This window comes from Alligator sinensis, unplaced genomic scaffold, assembly GCF_000455745.1.
Source record: "Alligator sinensis unplaced genomic scaffold, ASM45574v1 scaffold2711_1, whole genome shotgun sequence".
In the NCBI taxonomy this organism is placed as follows: Eukaryota; Metazoa; Chordata; order Crocodylia; family Alligatoridae; genus Alligator; species Alligator sinensis.
The window spans coordinates 5,440-7,340 of record NW_005843996.1 but is presented as its reverse complement, the minus strand read 5'-3'; the positions used below and the strand labels follow the sequence as shown (position 1 = coordinate 7,340).

The 1,901-nt window shown below is 56.9% G+C and overlaps 1 protein-coding gene and 1 non-coding gene across 2 annotated transcripts; both read left to right on the top strand.

Moving 5' to 3' along the window:
* The first annotated feature begins 170 nt into the window (after nucleotides 1–170).
* Nucleotides 171–1,366, top strand: LOC102373621. Its single transcript, XM_006039258.3, has 2 exons — nucleotides 171–255; nucleotides 448–1,366. Exon 2 carries the CDS (start codon nucleotides 469–471, stop codon nucleotides 1,093–1,095), a length of 627 nt encoding a protein of 208 aa, XP_006039320.1. The 5' UTR covers nucleotides 171–255; nucleotides 448–468; the 3' UTR covers nucleotides 1,096–1,366.
* LOC112549014 lies at nucleotides 1,278–1,462 on the top strand. The gene has a single exon (XR_003092444.1). It is a non-coding gene; the product is annotated as a U2 spliceosomal RNA (small nuclear RNA).
* Nucleotides 1,463–1,901: the final 439 nt, after the last annotated feature.

Here is a 1,901-nt window from a genome sequence, read left to right as displayed (position 1 = left end):
ACAGGAGAGGGTTAAAGCGAGACGCTGTCGTCATCGCGCTCGCTCGGGCTTTGAGCAAATCATCTCTCCTCTCATGGCCAGCGAGGAGGAGGCGAGAGGCAGGGCAGTGTTGGCAGGGGATGGACGGGGGGGGCTTTTGTGGACGGTGAGCTACGTGGGGGGGCGGGGGGGGTGCTTCGGACCTGTTGGGCACGAGATATTGCGGAAGGACTTTTCCGTGTGGGTTTGTGGCGCCAGAAGCTGCAGGTGACGACTGTGAGCGGAGGGGCCTCCGTGGCAGCTTGTGGTAGCTTTGGGGAGGCTGCCCGTGGGGGCCCTGAGGTTTCCAAGGGGATCAGTGTATCGCTTCTCGATCTTTTGGCTAAAATCAAGTGTAGGTCTCTGGAAGGCTCTGATTGGGTTGGTGGGTGGGCCCTGGTCTGACTGCTGCCTGGCTGGGTCTTGCAGGGCTGGGAAATTGAAAGAAATATGGAGGCGAATATGGAGACTGAAGTGGAGAGGAAAATAGCAAAACTGGCGATGAGCGAGCAGTGGATGGAGCGGATACGAGGAGAACCAAGTGGAAGTGAGGAGAGAAAGCGGGAGACGGGAGCAGGCGAGAAGAGTGCAGATGGAGGTGAGCTGACAACGACGGAGGGGTGGAGCGTTGTGGGACAGCGTGGGAAGGTCCAGCCGGGAGCGGGGGGCAGAAGGAAGACCCCCGAAGAGGGCGGACCGGCGGCGGCGACAGAGAATGGGCGGCAGAAGGATCGTGGGCCGGAGAAGGAGGCAGCGGGGACGGTGAAACCGCCGGAGCTGGAAGAGGCAGAGCGGAGGAGTGACGTCGGGTGGAGAGTGAAAGTGACTCTGTCGAGAGAAGGGTTCCGAGGGGCAAAGACCTTAAGTCGCATGGACTTTATGACACGGGTGCTTCTGGGCACGCTGAAGGTGGACCCAGTGGACTTGGTTTGTGTGGTGGCCTTCGATAATTACAAGGAGTGGCATGTGTCCTTTCGGAGCCCCAAAGCGTATGCGGCCTTCTGGGAGGCCCACAAGGCAGCTATGGAGCGGGGGGAGTTGGAGGGCCTGAATTTCGAAGCAGGCCGCAAAGCGTAGGAATTGGTGCTTAAGAGTGCAAAACGGAGAAACTGAAATGTTAAAAGAGGTTGTGGGGCTAAAGGTGGGAGAGTATACTGAAGTGGTTTCGTGTGGTTGTTTATGGGGAAACAATGTGTATATGTATGCTGTGTACTGCAGTGGAAAACTTAGAGCTTTGTTGTTTGTGCTGAAAAGTTTATATAACTTTGGTATTTTCTTAATTAAAAAAAAATCTGTTCTTATCAGTTTAATATCTGATATGTCCTCGATGTGAGGACTTTATATTAAATGGATTTTTGGAACTGGGAGATGGACTCGGAGCTTGCTCCATCCACTCCACGCACCAGCCTGGTATTGCAGTGCCTCCAGGAGCGGGGCACCTCCCCTCGGGGAGAACTTGCTGCTGTCAAAAAGTAGATCTCGTCGCTTCTTCAGAGACATCTGGGGGGGCTGGTGCCGGGCAGGGACCCCCGGCAGTCTGGCAGGCAGGCTACTGCTTGTCCGAAGCCTTCAAGAGGACGGGGTGGCTGGCTGTCCGGAGGAAAGCGGGCCCTCTGCCTGCACCTGGATGGACAGCGCGGTCAGCAGCGTGCAGCTGAGGAGGGGTGGGGGGTGTCAGGGGCAGCCTGCTCGGTGACCCCCTGCGAACAGCTCTGTTACAGCGGAAATCGGCTGCTTTAGGATGCTGGAAAGCCGTGGATGTTGTCGTCACACTGTTATGAAGCAGGACGACCCAAACTGAACGCAGGCGGTACGGTACGGTACGTATCAGAGGTCAGATGCGAGCCAGAACTGAAAGCGGGAAGGCCTGCGAAGAGCCAGAG